Raw genomic sequence first — 18,883 nt, 5'->3', positions numbered from 1 at the left:
TAATCTTGCTCTAACAAAACACCTAAAATATTGTCTTCATTCAGCGGACTGTTGTCCAGTAATGCCCCTCAAATATACCACAAGTTTCACTGACAGTGGTACACGCAAGTTTTGTGTCATTTTCCTTACCGACAAACAAAATCAAAACAAACCACATGCTTTGAAGGTAATATTCACTCTGAATGCTATTGTGGGCCCAATGATTGAAAGAACGTGCACACGCACACACACACACATACTTGCACACACACACAGACATGCGCACACACATTCACACGCTCATACACACATACTCGCACACGCACGCACACACACACACTGCTCCCAAGTGCTCCACTCCATCAACCAGCTGTCTGCACTTGACAAATGTTCTTGTACAGGGGTGTGTCCCTTGACAACGTCATGTCTTCGTTATGTTACTTCTGGCCACTGTCCATCTGAGGGGAAAAAACGTTTCAGGACGTGTTTTTATGCTGCCAGCTGTTCTTTGGTTTTGTTTATTGTGCCCCTGCCTCTGCCTTCAAGCTCTCCATCTGTTCAGTCTCTTTCTCCCCTCTTTCATTCGCCTGTCGCTCCCGCTCTTTACTCATTCTCTCTATCACCCCATCTCCCTCCACCGTGTCAAGTAGACGGAGGGGAGGATGTGTGGGCGCGCTTGCCAGCTCGCTCCGACACTACAGTGGGAAAGGGAGGACGGGCCGACGACAGAGCCGCGCGGAAAGATTTACGTACGTGTCAATGACGTGCTCGGAGGGGCTTTGTCAGACAGTGAGACAGAGTCGCCGGGTGATTTATGAAATTATGCAGAGCGTGTATATTAATGTCTCTCTATTTATACCTTTAAACTGTAAATCAACCGTTTTTGGTAAAGTTAACGTCACCACGGGGACTTCCCGTGAATTCCCCATTTGTTTGTTCTCTATATGCATAGTTTTCCCTCGCGGCTCTGCACAACCGAGAGAAAAAAAAAACGGAGTAGGACTACAAATAAATGGAACAAACATAGCACTTGTCAATTTTACGATGAAACACAAGAGACGGGTCTTTTTCTTGTGATCATGTCGGCGTCCCATGATAGGCAAATACATTGCTTGCTTTCCCAAAATTTGGGCAGATTTTAGCCCCCCTTGAATAGGGAGATATTTTTCTTCCTATACCAGTGAGAAGCACCTTGTGATATTTGTCAGCATATGAACAACATGCTATATTTAGAGGACGGTCCATATACCACATCTCCATGACAATTTTGGCTAGTAGCATCGGAGAGAGAACTCTGACATAAACGCAATATTAAAAAAATGAAGCGTTGTATTACTGATTCGAGGTGGGTTACATTTCCGTCGATTCTACCTGAAACATCCTCCCCTTGCAACTCTTGCGGCAGTTGATTTTCCCGACTTTAGACTGCACGCAATAAAGATTGACAGGAGTGGAGCTGGAGGCTGGAGCCGCGTTTTCACACCAACTTTTTGTCCTAAGCGATCCCTCTCTGTCCCTCCCCCCTCACGCATGAATTCCATTTCACCTGTTAACGCGATACATTCAACCGTGACCTGTCATTTTGGTGGAGGTGATCAGGAAGGATTGTTTCAAGTTGAAAAAGAAAGTGGGCAAAGATACCGGAACAGATACGCTGAGTGGCTTAAAATACCACAAAGGGACCTCTAGGAAGAACTATTCGAATTGTTTTCTTTCGTCAGAAAATCCCGAAGCGATAGATATCAAGCATACAGACACATTTTCTTCGCAGCGAGAAGCCATGCAATCGTGTAGGCTATATTTACCATTTTCTTTTTTTTAGTAGCCTAATTAGGTTTGTTTTTAAACAAAGTTCTAGAGACACGGATACTAGAGTTTTTGATTTCTCAGGTCTCACAGAAACTCGAGGATTGGATTTGGCGGACAGCAAAAGCTCCAGTCAGGTACGATCGGTTGTGTGTGTTCTTTGTTTTTGTTGTACTTTCTTTCTTTGAACCAGTCTGCCTAACGCGAAAGCTGCATATTCAAATGATAACTCGATTTCTTTGATAGAAAAAAGGTACCCTATAGACTATGCATTAACCAGACACTATAATTTATAAACAATAAGCGATCGAAGCAGGGCAACTGCAACTCGAGTCGAAATAATTAAACAAATGTATATTATTGCCTATAGACTGGAGTAGGTAGGCCTTACTGTTTATTTGCTCTTTGTACTTTTATTTCAACAAATATTATAGGCTAGCGCAGTCGCCTACTTAGACTGCTTTGCCTGCATAAACATTTTGATTTAGTAGTTTGACGTTCGTACCGGCTGTGTCCGTCTGAAGTTCGGTCGGTTTTTGATCTGATTAGTGATTCTGATGGATTTCAAGTGTTAGTGTTCGGTTAAATAGTGTTTGCTGAATTCCTATCGCAGTTAGACATGATTGAGGTATGCTGTTTCTGCAGGTTGTAGGCATCTTGTAGGCTGCTGTTTACATTGGAGAACTATAAAGTCTAGAGGAGGACGACTTTATTGCTCACTACATTATGAATAAATGCGAATGAAAAACGAAAAGCATGTGAAATAACATTATTGCAAGCCTGTAAACGTGTCAGATAGTTGTTGCTTTTCAATGTGGTAATGCGGTTTAGAGGGTATCTTATACTACAAAAAATACGTCACGAATGTTCAACCAAATTAAGTTTCAATAGAGTTTTTCGTTACTTAAGAAAGCAAAGTAGTTGTGAGCGCAGTTCGGAATTCACTGGGGGTAGGCAATACTTTTTAACTGTTCATTTAATCTTAAATCTGATGTAGTAATTGTGAATTATGGTGGATTTGATGTCATTGGAATTTTGCGCTTTGATGCTGCACCTTCCAATAAATACAGCAATGCATTCCACAAAGTTCAGCTTACATAGTCACATATTATTATTATTATTAATAACAATAACAATAATAATACATTATATTAAAATCTTACTAAATAATATTAAAACACGAGTATGTTTGAGTATGACATAAGTATAACGTGTGTTTGTCATTTAGCCTACTTACCACTAGACAGGCAATCATATGCCGTACAGTATTCATGTAAACTCAATTATGCATTGTAGAAACTGCATCTGGGGGATGGAAAGATAACATTTTAGACTTCCAAGGCTTGTATCATCATTGCTATCGGCACATCAGCATTGGGGGTAAACACAAGATGTGGATAAGTGACGGGAGGGGATAGACGAGAATCATGCGGGGAGAGGTGACAGGCTACCGTGGGAACTTCAAACTCATAACTATCTCTTGCCCTCTCGTATCTCACCTCCTACCAAGTTTTAGCCAGCACTTGCTCAGACAAATCCCCGACTGTAACCAAACCTGTTGTTAACAGCTCCTCCTCGCCGCAACACACGTCCACTGGGACGTGCTGTATACCGCTTGAACAGAGCCGCCTAACCACTACTCCGCGCTCGCGCCGAACGCTGAGTACAGGTGCGAGCCCAGAAGTGCGAGAATGCACGTAACCTTTAGTCACGTGCAGACTCGTTAACCGTAGCCTACGTTATGCGACGACTCGCGCACACAAAGGTGCCCGGGCATCCTTCCCAGATAAGTGAAAATGGAACCTGTGTGGTCTTATAGCTGTACTTTATTTTTGGTTGCACCTGCTCCCCTCCCCCAATTTGAATATTCAGAACGCGCAGAATACGCGCTGTGCTGAGCTTTACGAGGGGTCAAGCATTTAGCACTTATACCCGCAAGAACACAGGTGAGAAAAGGGTGCATGATGCAACTGTCATCAGTACCCCTCACCTTGCTATGTCAGGTGCAAGCAAGAGATCTAGTGGATTTTGAATCGTGTGTACCAACCTGGTGGAAATTTACATCATGAATGCATCCCATAACTAATAATTGAATTCTTACCATCTAACCTACAATCTGACGTGTTTAGGATAGGATAGATAGGTGTGCATCAAAAACATCTGCTACAGAGCCTGTCGGTTAATCATGTCAATCAACCCCTGTCCTTATCTTTAACTAACTGTGAAAAGCAAATTTAAAATAATTTATCTTTTGCAAATACAGTTTGGCCATGCAGTTTAGTAATCAGTAAAACTGCCTGACTGGAATTTGTGAAGTAAAAATGGAAAGCTAGTGTTTATGCCATAACTAAGTCTAATTTATGATTGATTGAATACAGGCCTCTGTCTGGTGTCAGACAGACTGCTGATGCGGTTGCAACAAAAGATTCACTGCACACCCCTTTGCTAGGACTGATGAGGTTGTACACACTGTGGGGGATGGGGAAGGGGGGAGGGAGGGAGGTGGGTTGTGTTTGTATAGCTTGTCCAGGGGTTTGCAAACTTAGTGAAGGAGTCTCAGGGGGGTCCTTAGCAAAATGGAGAAACCATTTTCCTTTTAAAGAACATTATTTCTTAAAAGTGAAAACAGAGCTGTGCTTTCAGGAGTTCATGAGATTTATACATCTGGGAACCTGAGGTGCAGTTTCCAGTAGCTGTTCACTGTGTATTGTATCATAAGACCCAGCAGAACATAATGTATTATTATTTTTTAACACAAAACATGTCTTGGGTGCTATAAACATGTTGTCGTGGAAGCATTTTCATGAAAAATATTATTTATTTTCATTTTTATGAAATGTCTCTTAAACAACAAGTTTCTGCACTGTAGAATATATTGTTCTTGAGGTTAAGACCAGGGAGTTATGTCCCCTATGGGGGGACTTTGATGCTGCCGTGCCCTGAGTTCCATGGGTCTGGTGGAATTCTAATGTGCCCTGAGTTCCATGGTTACGGTGGAATTCTAATGTGCCCTGAGTTCCATGGTTACGGTGGAATTCTAATGTGCCCTGAGTTCCATGGTTACGGTGGAATTCTAATGTGCCCTGAGTTCCATGGTTACGGTGGAATTCTAATGTGCCCTGAGTTCCATGGTTGCGGTGGAATTCTAATGTGCCCTGAGTTCCATGGTTGCAGTGGAATTCTAATGTGCCCTGAGTTCCATGGGTATGATGGAACATTCATGTTCCGTGAGTTCCATGAATGCAGTGCACTATAGATTGTGTATGTGTGTTCCATGGGTGTGATTGGTTTGCAGGGCGGTAACTTGTATAAGAACCGCGTATTAGACTGCGCAGCGCGTTCAGTGTTTTGGCGTGACCGCGTCATCTCCAAACACCGGCTGTGCACACGGAGAATTTCCGCTGCGTGCGTCAGCTGCCATTGGCTGGCGGGATGCAAAGATTGGCGAAAGCCTGTCTTCCATTGCGCTGTTGATTTCAAAGGCTGAGGTGAATCGCTGAACTGTGAACGGGTGCACACGACCCCCACCCCACCCCAGTTTATGGAGAGCAGGAGCATCCCCGTGTCACATTGGCGGGTGAAATGCATGCTCAGGCATTCGTTTTGTGTACACAGGTGTGTGTGTGTATTTGTGTGCGTGTGTGTCCATGTGTCTGTGTGTCTGTGTGTGTGTGTGTGTGCGCACGCATGCACACCGCGACCACATTTCTGCTCTGAATGCACGGTGACAAATGTAAGGCTAAGCTGGCTGTGTCAGCATTAAACGTGGCCTCCGCTGCCAGCTAAGGGAATGCATGAGGGGCCACAGCAGCAGAAGTGATGCTAGCGCGGGCGGCTGTGGTGGTAGCTGTAGCTGTAGCTGTATTTAATAATGACTGGATTGGTAATATTGCTTAATGTAGATGCAGAACTACTGGATGGTAATAGCATAGCTGCACTTCGAAGCGCCTAACTCCTGTAGAAAAGGCAGGGGAAGTAAGGTTGCTATATGGCATATAGCATATATATATATAGTTGGGTGGGGGACCAAATTTTGGGTTGAAATAGGATTCCAGGTATAGAGAACCAAAATGTTAATATGGCTTCAGAACTTAACAGTGCAGTGACAGGCACAGGATAACGTTAAGCCAGTTCTAGGCTTATCATTTTGTATAGATATATATGGACAGAGGGCATCTAGCACGGTGTCCAGCCTGGCCTTGAACTTTCAGTGGGTCTCTGTTCTTGCTGGGAATCCCAGTAATGTGTTCCATGTGTTAATAGGGTGGCAGTGTAGTATAGTGGGTAAGGAGTGACCTGAGGGTGACAGGTTTGATTTCTGGGTAGGACACCGCCGTTGTACCCTTGATTCCTGGGTAGTATACTGCCGTTGTACTTAAACAGCATTGCTTCAGTATAAATGGATGCATTGTAAATGCTATGTAAAAGTTCTCTAAGTCGCTCTGGAGAAGAGCATCTGCTAAATGCCTGTGATGTAATGTAATAATTCTATGGAAACAGTGTATCGTTTTTCAAAATGAAACTTACAGGCTGGGTTGTTGGTTGGCTCATCCTGATAACCCTATGAAGAACAGGTTTTTTTGGAATTTTTTTATTTTTTTTTTTTTGTTCAAAATTCTAAGTCAGTGTTCTAGAACTCCAGTCCTTTCAGTTCCCAGCAGTGACATCAGCAATAGAATGTTCAGTTAAGAACATTCTAATCACATATTTGTTATTTTACACCTGAAAGGCGCGATTCAGGTGTGTGGATGGGCCCCGTGGTCCGGTATCAAATTAGCACTGTGCAGATCCAGCGTGATTGGCTGAGAGCGGGGGTTTCAGTTGGTGGCGGATGCCACCATGGTCGACCGGGCCTTAGCGGCTCACCGGTGTTGAGCTGCACGCCAGGCGTCTTCCTGTGACTCATGTCTGCGCGAGCCCAACCCGTCGACCGCGGCATGGAGAGAAGCGGCGATGTCACGCTCTTCAGAGGAGGGCAGGCACTTGTCTGCGTTCTCCCGAATTCACAATGGAGGGTGTCACGATGAGTGTTTTAGCGTGGGTCCTGATTGGGCCCTAAAAAAGAAGAGCGGGAAATCCTTTTTTATTTTTTTTTTTATTTTTTATAAAGTATTTTGTCTGTTCCGTTGCTTTGCTGGCAGGACCCTACATGAGTAGACAGAACTGAACTTGAGCGGTGGAAAAACGCTCCACTGACAGTGACACGCTGTTCATGTTCTGTTGGCAGTTTGAGTACGTACACCCAGCGCAGCCTGTGAATTTCACACTCTGTTCCACGCAAGCGACGCTTATCATACTCAACATTTGCTCTCCGTCTAATATTTTATTTTTACAGAGAATGCCTACTACAGAAACACTGGCATATGTCTTTTTTATTATTTAGACTTACTTTTAATGATACTATGGAAAGGGCCATGCTTCTTGGTCAAGTTTTTAATTTTTTTTATTTTTTGTTAATTGGTCATTGGTCATGTCAGTTTGGTCCTCTTGACTTCCCGTTTGTCCTCAGACTAAAAAAATCCGAGCTTGTTTATGTTCTGTCAGTGATAACACAGCCACAGTCAGGACTGCTTATCACTGAACTTAGGGAAATAATTAGCAAGGGAGCGCGATGGGGGTAGGGTCATGATTTGGCAAGGGCCAGTGATGTAAATACTGGAGCGGATTTATGCAATGTGCGCCCGTGGGTGTGTCAATTCCTCCAGATAATCTTTGTGCCACTCCTCCGTAATTAAGGCAGATTTTCATCTTTTGTCATTTATCCCTCTATCTGTCTTTCAATCGTTCCGTCCACCTTTGCGTTAAAGATCTCACTGTTTTCTACAGCCTTTCTCTTTCTCTCTCTTGTTGTCGACACCCCTCCCTCTCTCTTCACCTCATTTCTGTTTCGGGCCTTGTGTGTTTGTTCAGTCATTGTTTGTTTTTTGTTTTTGTTTTTTCTGGAAAGTTCTATGTTGACAGGAAAGCTTGGACTTTAATCCCCAATCTCTTCCTCGGCTCCTGTCCCCCTCTATCTCTGTGTTAAACGCGTGTATCTGAGCTGGACTTTCGTTGGACGTTGATAACGTGCTAATGTCCGTTTTCGTCATGTTGAGGCTTAAACGGGATAGACTCGGGTCACGCAAAAAAGGCTCTCACAACGTAGTGGCAATGTTGTAACGTTCCGGTAACGTTGTGAGAACGTTTTGTGTTAGCCGGGATACTTCACTTTCTGCGCTCCTCCATTCTGCGGAAGAAGGCTGCTGCAGTACATTTGAATCCAGCGTTTAATCTTGTGTTCCGGTACACAGCCGCGCACAAACAGCCCAGGGGCCTGTCCCGTGAATTTTACTACTGTTCCGATGCTGCAGCTTTGCTCAAGACCGTGCCGGAACAGAAGAAGAAGAACTCGCACACCTTTGTGAAGCCTGGTGGACTTGCTGCATTTCAAACTGCATTCTGTTGTGCGTTTGTACACAACGCTGGAGCACACGGTCCCTGTTCAGCGCTGCTGGTGTTGTTTGAGAGAAACTTGACACTGGCCTCTGACATTTTAGAACCCATTTCCTCTCCCCCCCTCCACTACACCACCCACCCCCCCCCTTCCCCATTCTATCGTTCACTCCTCCTCTCCTCTCCTCTCTCTCTCACCCTCTCCTCTCCTCCCCTCTCTACTGTGTGTCAGTGTGCCAGTCAGTGGTTGGAACTCCTCATTTGTATCTGTTATATATTTATCTGCATACCTCTCCCCTCACAGGCCAATAGCCTAATAAGGCTTCAGCCTGAACGGAGGAGGGCAGGGAGGGAGGGAAAGAGAGAGGGAGAGAGAGAGAGAGAGAGAGAGAGAGAGAGAGAGGGAGTACAGATAGAGGGTGGGAAAGGTTCGGACAATAAAGAGACTGAGGGTCCGTTCCCACACTCCTGAAATGTGTGTGTGTGTGTGTGTGTGGGGAGGTGGGTGTGTGTGTGAGTGTGTGTCGGGAACAAAGAGAAAGAGGACAGAAAGAGTCCTTAAAGAGAGTAAGATGGGTGCTTTTATCTTCTGTATGGTGTATTGTAACTAGCGCTCTCTCCAGGGCCTTGTCGCTATATGATCTGAGAACAGTGCAGTGAGTCTGTGCGCAGTGTTGAGGGTTGAGTCTGCTGCTCTCTCCTGCTTACCTGTTCAGCTGCTCGGCTGATTGGCTGTGTGCTCTACTGTTCTGTCCTTCCGAGAGCTCTGATAGGGTAGGAGCTCATATCATCATGTCCTCTAGAGTGAAACAAATATGTCATTCGGGCCCTGATCCACCGTCTCTCTCACTCTGGAAATTAATGGCAGTTTATACAAGTTGGCAATATATGATTGGTGGAGGGGATAGAGAAGATGAGCTTGTTGTTGTTAGGGGTATGATTACAGACGGAGTGATGGTGGAGTTTCGGTATTACAAAGCCAAATACAAATGGCTTTGTAATACCGATACCAATACCAATGGGGCAACATAGCTCAGGTAAGACCGATTGTCTGGCAGTCGGAGGGTTGCCGGTTCAAACCCCGCCCTGGGCATGTCGAAGTGTCCTTGAGCAAGACACCTGACACCTAACCCCTAACCCCTAACTGCTCTGGCGAATGAGAGGCATCAATTGTAAAGCGCTTTGGATAAAAGCGCTATATAAATGCAGTCCGTTTACCATTTACAAATACAAATGGAATAGGGTGAGGGTATGTAAAAAGTTTCCTTCTTTGTGCCAGATTTGTTTAGTTTATTTATTTTTATATGATTTTGATTGGTTGTTTTTTTTTTTTTCTTTTTGTAATGCCATTGGTGTGCTGAGAGTAGAAATACAGCATGGGTAAAAAAAAAAAGTCCCTGTCTCTCGCTTTCAGTCCTGCTTCCTTATTTCCTGTAGGTGTTGTGTTTCTGTTGCAAAAGGCTTTCTCGGAAAGGCGTTTACTTTGGCAGCGACCGCGCTAAAACCCTAGCATCTTCCCTGCTGCTCCAGTTTTGTTGTTTTTAGTTTTTTTTTTTTCCATTTACCGTAACACTCAGCGGAGTTGAGCGATTTATCAAAATATCCGTTCCCTCCTTGACAGGTATGCCCCAGCACAATATGGACACAGGCAGGAGCCAATGGGAGAGGAGCAGGCGCCTGCCTTGGATTGACAGGGTCGTAGGGGGCCCAAGCCCCTCCTCCTCGGGGGCGGAGTCAGACACAGAGAGTAGCAGCACGGAGAGTGAGAGAGTAAGTGGTCTTTGTCATTTTTTATTTATTTATTTATTTATTTATTTATTTATTTTTTGATGTGTCATCCTGAGGGTTTGAGTAAAATAATTCAGTCGTTCACGTTTTGAAAAAGGACAACAACGGTTTTCCTCTCTTCCCTCCTCCCTCAGTCTCACGGCAGACATTTTGAGGCGGGCTCTGCAAGGGTCCTGACCTCGCCCTCCATGCTGCGGCGGCGAATCACCGAAATCGATCAGCAGAGGGAGGAGCTAAAGATTGAAGTAAGCCGCGCACAGTTATGCACTCGATCAATTCTATTAATTACGTTTAGGGATTCAGCTGAAATGGATATTCAGGGAAAAAAATGCATACAGCCTACTCTGTTTCTGTGATGGGGTCATATCGCTCTCAGATTAAAACCTGTCTTTCTCTTTTGCTCTCTCTCTCTCTCTCTCTCTCTCTCTCTGTCCCCCCCCCCCCCACCTCTCTGTCTGCGCAGCTGCAGCTGGAGGTGGCCCTGTTGCAGGGGGAGCTGCGGATGGAGAAAGAGCAGCTGTGCAGACACACGCAGACGCTGCACAGTCTGCAGGAGGAGGCCAGACAGAGGGAGAGTTGCAGACTCGCCGATATCAGACAGGTGTGTGCCCAGCATGGCCTTCAGTCCCCGGGGACCACTGTAAAAACCACACAACCAGCAGCACAGGTAAACTAAGCTGCTCAATACACCCTTTATCAACACTCAGCGCTACACAAACCACACAAACCACACAAACCACACAACCAGCACAGCTAAACTAATCAATACACCCTTTATCAACACTCAGCGCTACACAAACGACACAACCAGCACAGCTAAACTAAGCTGCTCAATACACCCTTTATCAACACTCAGCGCTACACAAACCACACAAACCACACAACCGACACAGCTAAACGGAGCTGCTCAATACACCCTTTATCAACACTCAGCGCTACACAAACCACACAAACCACACAACCAGCACAGCTAAACTAAGCTGCTCAATACACCCTTTATCAACACTCAGCGCTACACAAACCACACAAACCACACAACCGACACAGCTAAACGGAGCTGCTCAATACACCCTTTATCAACACTCAGCGCTACACAAACCACACAAACCACACAACCGACACAGCTAAACGGAGCTGCTCAATACACACTGTCAGCATGTAGAACAGCTTCAAAAAACCGCACAGTCTACACAGTGAAAGTGAGCTATTCGATACGCTGTTCATCAGCTTCCAAATCCGAACGGCCTACACGCAGGGCGACGCGGTCAGCTCTCTCTCTCTCTCTCTCTCTCTCTCTCTCTCTCTCTCTGCGCCTCCTCCCTGAGCAGGAGCGGGCCGGCCTGGAGGAGGAGCGCGCGCGCGTGGAGGAGCAGAGGAGGCGCTGCGAGGAGAAGGAGAGGCAGATCCCCACGCAGCCGGAGAGCCAGCGGGAGCAGCTGCTCGTCCAGCTGCAGCAGGTGACTGCGCAGCCCCGCGCTGGAGCTGAGCGGCGGAGAGCGGCAGAGCCGCCCGCGTGCCGCCGGCCCGGTGCTTTTTACCCCACGTTTCAGCGCTTGCTTGCTTCATTTAAGTCCTTCCGAAACCAAACTGGCTGCTGATCGAAAAGAACCACAAAGAACAGCTGTCACTTCAGCCCTCCGGGGCACGGGTTTTGACAGCTCTGTGCAAACACTCACATGGATGGGGATGTTTGTCAGAGAAATATCCCTAGTTCACTCCCTATGTACAGTATATGGAACTATAAGTGTGGAATTATTTGTTGTTTTGCCTTTCAAAAAGTGATTTTGCAGAAAGACGTTCTTAAAAAGCCAACCCTGGCCCTGGAGAGATACAGGTTCTGGTTTCCATGGTTACTCTGCACTTATTAAATCGGTTACAGCAGTTGGCTCTTCTCTCCTGGTTACTTGGGTCTCAACGTGGAGCCGATCTTAAAATGAAAACAAAAACCAGCAGACCCTGTAGCTCTCCAGGACCAGGGAAGGAGACCACGCACTTTTAAAATCCTCCACATGAAATAAAGCTGTGGACCCTTGTATTTCGGGAGGATGAAACTAGTTTTTCCTGTATCTGCACTCAACGCTTACCCCACCCTAAGCTCGACTGATTTCCATTGGTCACTGGGTTCAGCCTGCCTCCCCAGAGGCACTGCGCTGTGTCACATGACCCCTCCTGCCTGCTCTCTGCTTCCTGTTCGGGGCACGTGGGTTTGGAACGACCTGTTAGACTCGTCCTGTCAGTGTGTCAGCGAGGCATGTGAAAAAGGATGAACACATAAACACACACACACACACAGACAGGCAGGCAGGCAGGTAGGGAGCACAGAGACACCTTAGACGTGTGTACTCCTTTCTCAGGGAGAGAGTCATAATGGACTCATCATTGGTATTTATGCAATTGTCCTGATTGTTGTTATTATTGCATTCATTGTCTGAGGCAGACACTGGCCTGTTTGTTAATGCTTCTGCTCTCTCTCTCCCTCTTTCTCTTTCTCTCCCTCTCTCTGTCTCCCCCTCTTTTTCCCTCCCTCTTTCTCTCTCCCTCTTTCTTTTTCCCTCCCTCTCTCTCTCTCCCTCTCTCTCTCTTTCTCTCTTTTCCCTCCCGCTTTCTCTCTCCCTCTCTCTTTTCCCTCCCGCTTTCTCTCTCCCTCTCTCTTTTTCCCTACCTCTTTCTCTCTCCCTCTCTCTCTCTCTCTCTCTCCCCCCCTCCCTCTCTCTCTCATAAGGAGAAGGAAGCGCTGGACGCTGCAGTGCGGGCGTTCGAGGATCGGGAGTTCCAGTTCCTGGAGCGAGAGAGCGGGATCGATGGTGGAGAAGAAGAGGAGGACAGCAGAGGGAGCACGGAGAGAGAGCTATCCCGCCAGCAGCACTCCGTCAACTCTGCGCAGGTAAGACAGGAAGAGGAAGAGGAGGAGGAGTGACTCTCATTTATCCCTCTCGCTCTCTTCCTTCATCTTTCACTCTTAAGCCCTGGGCCGCACATGCATGTTGTCTAACGCCTGGTGGGTTATGGAGAGCCACAGTGAGACTCAGTCAGCATCGGCTCTGCTGTATGATGTAGATAGATTTTTTAAATCTTTTCCAGTCTTCTTCAGTATATTATTCTCAAGGTATGTTCCCCTCTGTAATCTTCACAGAGAGACAATAGGGTATCGGTGACCTCTGACCACTGACTGCTGCCCTCAGCCCTGAATTCCTATTGGATAAGAGGCCTGTCAGTCACTCTGAAGCTGGGTTGGAGCTGAACGAGGTTTAGTGTAGTACAGGTTTGCAGTGCAGGGTGCTTAGAGCAACTTACCTGGTCTTGTGAACTGTCATTCATATCTCCAAATAATGATCGCGATTTTTAATATTTGACATTACGTAGGAGGTAAGAAATTTCCCATTATTATTATTATTATTATTATTATTATTATTATTATTATTAATAATCATTTTATTTTTTTATTTTGTTATGTTTGATTGTGCTGTTTGGAGATAAAGCAGTGATGGATTACTATAATGAGCAGTGTGTGCTGCTTTGTGTATTGTTCAGTCCTGTGGTTTCTATATGCCCATAGCAGTTTGACAATAAATACAATGCATGCGTACAATAGATACAATAGACATTACATCTACATTTTTGATGGACAGCTTTTGCTTTCTGTCGGTGCACATGTCTGAACATGTATGTAATGACTTGAGTTTGAAAGGTGAAATTCTGACCCCGCCCTTCCACCCCCTAACCACCCATCTGACGAGACATCAGGCAGGTTTCAGCTTAACCAAGCTAGTAAATTTAGTTTTGTCCGTAGAAAAATAACCTAACGAACGGGAGCAGTTATTTTTTAAAATGGTATGTGTGTGCATGCGTGCCGATTCATAGTTTTCATTATTCGTCACTGTAGATCGATATTATCAGATTTTTATATTGTACTCAGCAGTAAAAAACAGCTAGGTCATTGTTTGCATGTAACATTTTTCACACGTGTACTATATAATGCTCTTTGTACTTTTCACATTCCCAGTTTGACATCATTCTCACATTTCACAGTTTGACCTCACTGTACTGTTTTTAATTAAGGCACATGTCCAAGCTGAATGATAATATTTTTTGTACTTTTTATTGTCAGTGCAGTCATTGGCACTTTGGTCATTCTAGAGGTCAACACGAAATCATCTTAATATGGCTGCACCACAGGAAGAGGGACAGCTGGTGTCCCAACTGCTACTGGCATGAAACTCTGGGAAAATGAGTTTTACTATATTGGGCCTTTTTGACTCTCAAACAACTCTCCATTAATGACCTTGTGTCACTTTCATCTGGACTGTAACCTTCAGCTAAAATACTCCAGGCAGTATTCATTTTTCATTTGAGACCACTGGCATTATAATGCATTATAATAGGAGCGAGTCCTTCAGCTGGAGAACCAGGTGAAGGAGATGGAGAGAGAGAAGTAGGCCGACTGTATAAAGTAGCCTTGTCTGAAAAATAGATAAGTAAAGGATTGTGGAGTTTGAGGTCCTCGTGGAAGATGGCACTTGAGGGTATTGGCTCTGTGTGCACTGGGCGGATGAAGGAACGTTCAGAATAGCTCAGTAAAAATGTGTGAGGTCTACACATCAGAGTGGTTTTGAGTGAAAGATAGGAGTGTAAAAATGTTCTGAACAAGAGGTTGAAAGGTGGGGCCTGACATGTCCGGCCATGGAGGGACGGGGAGACATCGAGACGCCGAAGGGTGAAAATAGCACAGCTCCGTACAAATAACCAGCTGAATAAAACAAACAACCGAGGGAAACCCGGATCCAACTAGTCTATGTTAAATAAACCTAAACGTGCAAGAACTCGCAGTAAGAGACTGTGTAAATCCTGGAGAGGCTATTCAGCTTAGAAACTGTGCGAGAATGAGCTGTCGGCCACCGGGATCAGACAGTAATATTAGCACTAAGCTCAATTGCCACATTAAAAAAAATATAAATACAGAAAATGAAGACATTAATGCTGGGAGACGTTAATTATTCCTCATAACAGAGAAAAATAAATCCGGATATGGAAAAACTTTAGCTAGAGCTATAATTAGGAGCTCTATGTATAGATGGGTTTTTTTCACACGATCTGTTGTCTGTGAAACTTGGACTTGTCAACGTGCGCTTGGCTTTGTTTAGTGATCTCGACGGAAGATAAGAGCTCATACAGGCCAGTCACAGGGATCAAGGGAAGGCAGGGTTGAAAATCAAGGGCCCCCTCCTGACCAATTTAACAACTTGCGAGAATTTGAGTAGTACAGACCGGGACCACCAGTCACAACAGAGGGTCTGTGTGTTAACGGCACGCGGCATGAATCCAATAAAACTATTATCCGCTTTATTTCCCTGCGTAAATATGCCACAGCCTAATCAAAATCACGTTGAGTACTGTTGTCGTTTCTTCGAAAGTCACTAGTAAAAAAAAAACTTTTACAGAACGGTTTGTCGGGAACACAAAGCTTTTCTACACGTATTATAAACCGGGGACTGTTCAATGAGTGATGCGGAGGCCGTTTTTAAAAATGCGCCGCTGAAATTTACAATGGCTCCCAAAAGCCTTTTTGGAAAACAGACGGGACGGAAGAGAAATAAGCGGATGATAAACCGCGTGACTTTGAAAGGCGCTCTTTTCAGCGCCACAGCAGTAGGGGAATGTTGGAGAGTTAGAAATGCACTGAATGGTGAAGCTGGAATTCATGTATTGTGCCGACTTTGAATTGTAAGCCTAGCTCACTGCCATTTTAGCTGCTTTGGCAGAATATCAAATGTACTGTCCTTAATTTTGGATATACAGGCAGTATCGTGGTCTTGCCTTCACTGAATGAATGACGCATCCAACCTTTTTGGAACCTTTTCCCTTTAAATGTTTTTTTGTTAACTCGCCCCTTTCCAGCTGCTGTTACTCGGAAAAAAAAAAAATAAAACAAACAAAAACAAAGTGGAGTTATGAGCTGGGTAGAGCTGCTGTGGCTACTTTTCCTGTCTTGGCGCGCTCTAGTGGTTAAAGGATGTTACTGCTGTTAGTTCCTGGGGAGCATCTCACTCTTTCAGTTCGAGGGAGTTCAGAGTCAAGTGAGTGAGAGGGTGAAATACTAATTCAGGCAGCGGGTGAGTGAAGAGTACTAATTGATGCACTAAGTAAATGAGTGGGGTCCCAAATCTTTTCTATGGCTGGTTCTGCCAATACAGCCAAAAAATCTTATCTTGAGTGCTTATTCTTATCAAAGCATAGTCTTGTCTGTCCTCCTGTGACAAGTTTTAACATGTTTTACCATTTGAGTACAATTGTACATTTGTTGGAAGCTGAATAGTCTTTCAAATATTTAAGCTCTTTCATGAATACAAATGCTGGAGCACATCTTTGAGAGATATTTTTATCAACATAAATACTTCTCTTTCCCCATAAACTCCGCTCACTGTGTGCGTGCGTGCGTGCGTGTTGGTGCGTGCGCATGCGTACCCTTATGTGTGTGTGTGTGTCTATGCACTCGTGTGTACACGTGTGTGTGCGTGCGTGCGTGTGTGCGCATGCGTACCCTTGTGTGTGTGTGTGTGTGTGTGTGCGTGTCTATGCACTCGTGTGTACACGTGTGTGTGGGCATGCGTGCTTGAGTGTCCGCGTGTGTATTGGGGGATTGTCTGCTTATTTTTCATGTTTAATCACACCATCGACGGCCCCAAAAACACAGGCACTGACAAGAACTCGCACTCAGTCCCGCCCCCAGTCACATGGCAGGCCTAACGAGTTGGGTAATCTCATCAGTTACGGCCGTGAGACGGCGGAGAGAGAGAGTTTATTCAGCTGCGTGATGGCCTTGCTGCAGATGACAGCTCATTTCTCCACCTCCATCTCTGATCTGTCACTACCACTCCATCCCTCTGTCCTTCTGCCCTGTCGATTGTACAGAATCATCCACCCATTCACTCAGTCAAGGTATCTGCCCTAGTGTGACTTCCTTTTCCTGCCATTATCTCTTTCTCTCTCTCTATCTCTCTCTCTGTTATTCCTCTATTATTCTGTCACTTGAAAAGAGCGTATTTGCTTTTTACTGTGACTGATGATCAAAGGATTATCACTGACTGTATAAACGTATGTTTATTAAGCACAGTGTGCCAAATGGATCCAAACAGTGGATCATATTCTGGCAGATTTGTGGGGATGAATAAGAGTAATAAGAGTATGAATATTTTTAATTTTTTTTATTAATTTGGCATGTCCAGTTCCCACCCAAATTTGAAATGCCAAACAGTCCGCACCCGCAGCCACGTGCGCGCGTGAACCCCACTGCCGATTTGGGAGTGCACAACCGCGGTTATCACTCCGCAGACTGTGGCTGAGCTCCCATAGGGTGGAGTCAGAGGAAGACCATTCGTATGCAGCTTTAACATGCAGTCACCCGATCGACCAGGGTGGGGGGTAGCGATGAAACGCGGACCCCGAACCGACTGAGCCCTCCCGTACCAGAGGCGGTTTATTCAGCAGGTGCTCTTATCCAGACTACCCACCCTTTACATAGCATTTATGGGGGTGACATAGCTCAGGAGGTAAGACCGATTGTCTGGCAGTCGGAGGGTTGCCGGTTCAAACCCCGCCCTGGGCGTGTCGAAGTGTCCTTGAGTAAGACACCTAACCCCTAACTGCTCTGGCGAATGAGAGGCATCAATTGTAAAGCGCTTTGGATAAAAGCGCTATATAAATGCAGTCCATTTACCATTTTTTATATTGGCACCCATTTATACCGAAGCTGTGCATGTTAAGTACGGCAGTGTTCTCCTCTGGAATCGAACCTGTGACCTTCAGGTTACAAGGCCGGTTCCTTACCCATTACACTACACGGCCGCCCTTATGTCACTGTCACTGTCACCCTGAGCTAGCGGCCGCAGCCGGCGCAGGCACCGTCCGGGGTCATCCCGTGGTCTTAATGAGTCGTCCAGCAGCCCCCATTGAGAGTACCTCAGCCGTGGCCTCTCTGCCTGTCTCCCTTTCACAGGAGCGAGTCCTTCAGCTGGAGAAGCAGGTGAAGGAGATGGAGAGAGAGAAGGAAAGAGAGATGAACGCTCTCCGGCAAGAAAGGAGGGAGCTCCTCCACAGCTCACACAAGGTGAGGGCGAACTCCTCCTCTGCAGACCTCAGACTGAGTAAAAAGGACTGATAGCAAATGGCCCTTTAGCTTTGCTGTAGCGGTCCTTTCAGAAAGAGCCTTCACAATCTGCTCTCATATGGATCCAGTGCTGAGGGTCTTTGGCTTCTGATCAATCGGCATTTTCCCTGAACTTTGACTTTGGCAAATACAAGCAAGAATTACTTAATTTTCTCATTAATTTTGAGGCGATCGCTCAACTCGCCAACCTGGGTTTGTGAAGAAAACTAAAAACACGTGCATTTAATTTTCAGTCAAGTTAAGGCAAAATGTTGATTGAATCCAGGCTTGGTGTTAGTGTTATTTATATAATAAAATTTTTAATGGGGGACTTTTAGAAGTATATGTTTTGATATACACTTTATATACATATATGTGTGTATGTATTTTTATCTGTATATATAATATTATATATATATATATATATATATATATATATATATATATATATATATATACAGCATACACACACATACACATGCACATATAAGTGTGTGTGTGTGTGTGTGTGTTATTGCAGAGCAGGGTGTTGAATCTGTGTGTGTGTGATAGCAAGATTGCTACTCTTGCAGAGGTTGTGATTAGCCACAATAAAGCACCTTTGATATGGAATTTGATAGGGCCGGGCGAAAAGGGGGAGGCGGACTGGGAGAGCGAGAGAGAGAAAGAGAGTGCGAGAGAGAGAGAGAAAGAGAGAGAGAGAGACAGCTGAAGAGAAAGGGGAGGAACAGCGAG

At 45.3% G+C, this 18,883-nt stretch overlaps 1 protein-coding gene across 3 annotated transcripts in view; it reads left to right on the top strand.

The window, feature by feature from the left end:
* The first annotated feature begins 1,439 nt into the window (after positions 1 to 1,439).
* The window catches only part of phldb3 (pleckstrin homology-like domain, family B, member 3), a 28,590-nt gene continuing 11,146 nt past the window's right edge, over positions 1,440 to 18,883 (top strand). The window contains exons 1-8 of one of the 3 annotated variants that reach the window (XM_064303815.1): positions 1,441 to 1,922; positions 9,839 to 9,987; positions 10,140 to 10,250; positions 10,469 to 10,606; positions 11,334 to 11,462; positions 12,728 to 12,889; positions 14,388 to 14,414; positions 18,026 to 18,109. In XM_064303815.1, the coding sequence (XP_064159885.1) occupies positions 9,841 to 9,987; positions 10,140 to 10,250; positions 10,469 to 10,606; positions 11,334 to 11,462; positions 12,728 to 12,889; positions 14,388 to 14,414; positions 18,026 to 18,109 (798 nt within the window). In that variant the 5' untranslated portion in view covers positions 1,441 to 1,922; positions 9,839 to 9,840. Of the gene's footprint in view, positions 1,923 to 9,838; positions 9,988 to 10,139; positions 10,251 to 10,468; positions 10,607 to 11,333; positions 11,463 to 12,727; positions 12,890 to 14,387; positions 14,415 to 17,998; positions 18,110 to 18,883 lie in introns of all 3 variants that reach the window. The other 2 variants (XM_064303811.1, XM_064303816.1) reach the window with 2 other exon arrangements.

The sequence above is a fragment of the Anguilla rostrata genome, chromosome 1, assembly GCF_018555375.3.
Source record: "Anguilla rostrata isolate EN2019 chromosome 1, ASM1855537v3, whole genome shotgun sequence".
NCBI classification, from domain to species: domain Eukaryota; kingdom Metazoa; phylum Chordata; class Actinopteri; order Anguilliformes; family Anguillidae; genus Anguilla; species Anguilla rostrata.
This window is presented reverse-complemented; position numbering and strand designations above follow the sequence as displayed.